This window comes from Gossypium hirsutum, chromosome D02, assembly GCF_007990345.1.
Source record: "Gossypium hirsutum isolate 1008001.06 chromosome D02, Gossypium_hirsutum_v2.1, whole genome shotgun sequence".
Lineage (NCBI taxonomy): Eukaryota > Viridiplantae > Streptophyta > Magnoliopsida > Malvales > Malvaceae > Gossypium > Gossypium hirsutum.
The window spans coordinates 20,005,729-20,010,467 of NC_053438.1; the positions used below are offsets into that span (position 1 = coordinate 20,005,729).

A 4,739-nucleotide genomic window follows, 5' to 3' on the forward strand; every position below is an offset into this window, starting at 1 on the left:
TTATGTACCCCAGCTTGCTCACACTATACTCCAAAATAATCAACACACCAATCAAACTATAATCAATCTAAAAGGAATTGCAGTAAGTTCCTGTAAGAATGTTCTTATATATTTATGTTGTCATGAAATGAATGTTAACAGGGGGGGTGTTATTGATGTATTAGATAGGTAATGCTTCTATTGATTTTGAAACAATTATGAGAGGAGCAGTGGATTTCTAATGGACGCACGCCCTTACGTCTGATGACATATACACTGGACTTGCATTGAACTGCGATTATTCTACTCTAAATTTATCATCCAAAGTTTGCTTAGGATTTGGGGATAAAGCAAATGATGCTGCTGGTAACATGTATGCCTCTATGCTCCCTTATGCAATTCCTCCTCAACTTCCACTTACCTTATATACCAAGTTGGTGAATAGAATGTTCCTAGTATTTTTTTCCACTTCTGCTTACTGAGAATTAAGAAATAGGTTTCGGCTTTCCATTCCTGCTCGAAAATTTATATTCATTCCATTAACAGTTTTGCCAATCATTAAGGAAGTAATGGACAGTGGAATTCGGGTTTGGATCTACAAGTTAGTCATTTGACTAAGTCCAATTTCATAGCCTTGGATAAAAACATTGATAGCTCATTAAACAAGAATCAAAGTTAAAAACTTTCTAATCAAGTTTAATGGTATTATGTCAGTGGTGACACAGATGGTGCCCTGCCTCTATTATGTAGCAAATATGCCATAAACAAACTGGGGATGCGCATTAAGACTGCCTGGTATCCTTGGTACCTCCATGGGGAGGTAAGAGTTTGAACTGAATTTCACTAATCTAATTATTGCTATTAGAAAATGAATCAAAGGTGTGATCAAGCTAATCATCTAGCTGGTTTTTGTCAAGGTTGGAGGGTATGCTGTTGGATATCAGAACTTAATATTTGTAACAGTAAGAGGAGCTGGACATTCTGTTCCCAGTTACCAGCAAGCCTGGGCCCTGGTGCTCTTCTCGTCCTTCCTAAACGGAAAGCTTCCGCCATCCGCACGAAGGTTCGACCGTTGAGAGAATGATAAATGTATTTTGCTAATTGATATATCATATTAACCGGAAATGTAATGTTAACTTTGTAACAAAGGGTTGAATGTTGAAAACCACACTCACCAAATTTCAACGTGGGTTAATTTTCATTCCCAAACAACAACAGGAATACATATCAAGCTGGCCCCAGGCCCCAGTAGATTTGTTAGCAAGTGCATCAAGCTGTGACTTGGCTACAAAATGGAAAATTATCCTCTGCCAGTATAAATTAGCATCAATATTGGCTTGCATACATACTTAATACTATTAGAAGCTTGCATAAGCTCTTGAGTCCAGAGGCCACCATGAAAGTTACTATTAAATACTTGCTGCTTGTGTTGTCTTGCTACTTTACAACTTTCCTCATTTCATGCAAGGGAAACCAGATTGGCAATCTCAACAGGTTGATCGAATCTCGCAAATCTCCACACCCTGAATCATGGGCTCTACTAAATGATCAAGAAGATAGTCACAACTCTCCAGTGTATGTAGGATCCCAGAAAGGGATGATGCAAAGTGATAAGATCAACGCACTGCCGGGACAACCTGAAGGAGTGGATTTTGACCAATATGCAGGCTATGTAACGGTAGACCCTATAGCTGATCGAGCGTTGTTCTATTATTTTGTGGAGTCACCACAAAATTCTTCCGACAAGCCTCTCGTTTTATGGTTAAATGGAGGTATCAAATTTATCTATACTTCTGAATCAACAGATAGGTATCGAGTTTATTTGCATGGGTATAGAAAATGTCATATTAAATCAAAACTGAATATGCCATAGCAATAACATCTGCCATTTACTGCATCACATGGTCTGCATATGATAAGCTTGAGTATATGCAAAAAAGAGAAGTATTTGCATACTCAATCTTTGGGAAATATGATTGTATAAAGAAGCTTGACGATAGTTTCAGTACAACACCGATGTAGAACTCCCATGTTTAACCTATCCATAGATCAAACCTTGATTAATCATTTCTGTAGAAAAAGCATCCATTTTGAAACAATAATAGTACTAGAAAAGTGTTTTTCCATCTGAAATCAATATCATCCTTCAGCTTTTCACAGAAACAAAGAACTTAGTGTAGGACCATTTCACTGTTGCGAACCAGAGCACTTCAAATTCACGCTGTCCTGCATGTTACAACAGTCCACACGCATGGTAGAAATAAGGGACCTAGAATCTTCAGTTTTCCAACTTGCAAGGACCAGCAAGTTGTGTGATAGGCTGGTTGACTGAGTCCAGCCAGGTAGGGAGCCCACTTTACTAAGAATATCCCATTGGACTCTTTTATGTTCAAACAATAGCTACTGCTTTCCCACAAGAAAAGTTGACTAGTGATATAGTCTTTGTCCCGAAGCTTAATCATGAACCAGGCATCATTGAGACATAATTCAGTGGGATCCCACCACTAATTAAACTAATTGAGCGGATTTCATGGCATGGACTGCCTTTGCTTGGATATTTCTTTCCACTTGATATAGACTTCTTTTTGAACCTGTACAAACACGTGTCATTTATCCTTCCCTTGTTTTTCCTAGTTTGCCTCACTGAACAAGAACAGTTCAAGCAGTAAAGGAAAAATTAAAACAGAATAGCATATACTTTATTCATCAGCTCAGGCAACTAGATACTGAATTGTAACTTTAGGGAAGAATCCATCTATAACCTAATATATAGACATTAAGGGAGAAAAACAGAAAGAGGATTGATTGACTATGATGTACAGGTCCAGGGTGTTCATCGTTAGGATATGGAGCCATGCTAGAACTTGGACCTTTCAGAGTAAACAAGGATGGAAAAACGCTTTACAGAAATGAATATGCATGGAACAAGGGTACACGAAGTCTCTTCTCAGTTTGACAACACCATAACTTGTTCTCTTGAATTTTCAATTGACACATGCTAGGAAAATTTTGCAGTTGCAAATGTGATCTTTTTGGAATCACCAGCAGGAGTTGGTTTTTCTTATTCAAACGATTCCTCTGATTACACCAAAGTAGGTGACAAGAGAACAACAAAGGACTCGTATGTTTTTCTCATCAATTGGCTTGAAAGATTTCCGCAGTACAAAAGACGGGATTTTTTTATAACTGGTGAGAGCTATGCTGGCCATTATGTTCCTCAACTTGCCTATTATATTCTCTCAAGAAACAAGAACACCAACCAAACCGTCATAAATCTCAAAGGAATCGCTGTAAGTTCACTGCAAAATCCACCATTCTAGTACGTCTGCTTAAAGCTGAGAATTGTTATGGATATTGTAGATTGGAAATGCTTGGATAGATGATGCCATTTGTATGAAGGGAATGTTCGATTATTTATGGACACACGCTCTCAACTCAGATGAAACCAATGAAGGAATTAATAAGTATTGCAACTTTGTTAGTGAAGATTCAGTTAGCAAGAAAGGAGATGGAGATGACAATACGATTCAATGTGGAAAGTATCTAAGTCAGGGATTTAGAGAGATGGGATTCATTGATTTATATGATATTTATGCCCCTCAATGCAATTTATCGGCAATAAAACCTGGCTCAAATGGTAATGTAAGTATCATACTCTTAAATGGTCATGCATGCTTCATACTGTTTTACTGATTAAGACAATAGTAATTAAAACTTATAACACACTTCTCTTATTGATTCAAACTTGAATTTATATGATATCTTGAATTGTTAGATCATGAACTTTGATCCCTGCTCTGGCTTTCACGTCAAATCGTACCTAAATCTTCCCAAGGTACAAGCAGCCTTTCATGCCAAAGCTACAAAATGGTCAGGTTGCAGGTAGGCATGCCATCAATTTCTTGCTTTAAAGATATTCACGAAGTAACAAGACATACATCCAAATTGAAAGAAAGGTTTTTTACAATCTGCAAAGAATTGAAACCAAAATTCCTTACCAGTCTGCTTCTGTACTATGTTCAGTAGCGTTGGATGGACAGACAGTCCGATGTCAGTTCTTCCTGAAATACGAAACTTATCAAGAGAGATTAGGGTCTGGATATACAGGTATAGATTAAAAAGTTACCTAACTTGATTTCTCAATAAACAATCTATTAATTTACATATAAGAGTTATGCTGATTATTTTTATGAAAATAAAATCTGCTGTCAGTGGTGATACAGATGGTCGAGTTCCTGTGACATCCTCTAGGTATGCCATCAAGACCCTAGAACTTCCAGTAGAGACAGCATGGCGACCTTGGTACTCTAATAGTGAGGTAATATGGTCAATCCTTCAATTTGATAAATCCCAAGCTGTAACTTTTATGTATACTTAATACACCGATGGTAGCAGGTGGGAGGATATGTCGTTGGCTACAAGGGAGTGGTTTTTACCACAGTTCGGGGAGCAGGACACACAGTTCCAAGCTACCAACCGGAGCGAGCACTTACAATGATCACATCTTTCCTTCATGGGAAACTGCCTCCCGACGTTTCTCCCTTTTAACAAACCCCATTGAGAACCCCCTCCTAGTAATCATCTCATACTCAAACTCCATAAATTTATTGTCGACCTCACATGCTTTCTCTATATAACTTTTCATACAACGGGAAGTTGAACCAGTTCTCTGCTGATAAAATTATTTTAAAAGCTGAAAGGAATGTATTGACAAAGTATTATTATGCTTCTATTTAAGTGCATCATCCATTTACAAATAA

The 4,739-nt window shown here is 37.7% G+C and overlaps 1 protein-coding gene across 2 annotated transcripts; it reads left to right on the forward strand.

Moving 5' to 3' along the window:
- The first annotated feature begins 1,068 nt into the window (after window positions 1–1,068).
- On the forward strand, window positions 1,069–4,739 carry LOC107910733 (serine carboxypeptidase 1). 2 transcript variants are annotated; one of them, XM_016838701.2, is made up of 8 exons: window positions 1,069–1,751; window positions 2,802–2,909; window positions 2,995–3,269; window positions 3,340–3,621; window positions 3,755–3,861; window positions 4,006–4,086; window positions 4,192–4,297; window positions 4,375–4,739. In XM_016838701.2, the coding sequence occupies exons 1-8, from the start codon at window positions 1,376–1,378 to the stop codon at window positions 4,525–4,527; spliced, it is 1,488 nt and encodes a 495-aa protein (XP_016694190.1). In that variant the 5' UTR covers window positions 1,069–1,375; the 3' UTR covers window positions 4,528–4,739. The 2 variants fall into 2 exon arrangements, with proteins under 2 accessions (XP_016694190.1, XP_016694189.1); XM_016838700.2 differs by having other exon boundaries at window positions 1,073–1,751; window positions 4,003–4,086.

Excerpts from the sequence above, each read along its gene's own strand:
- LOC107910733 (XM_016838700.2), top strand. The coding sequence starts at position 1,376 with ATGAAAGTTACTATTAAATACTTGCTGCTTGTGTTGTCTTGCTACTTT. Across the intron at positions 2,910-2,994 it reads TGAATATGCATGGAACAAGG|TTGCAAATGTGATCTTTTTG; the intron begins GTACACGAAGTC and ends AAAATTTTGCAG. Across the intron at positions 3,862-4,002 it reads ACAAAATGGTCAGGTTGCAG|TAGCGTTGGATGGACAGACA; the intron begins GTAGGCATGCCA and ends TACTATGTTCAG.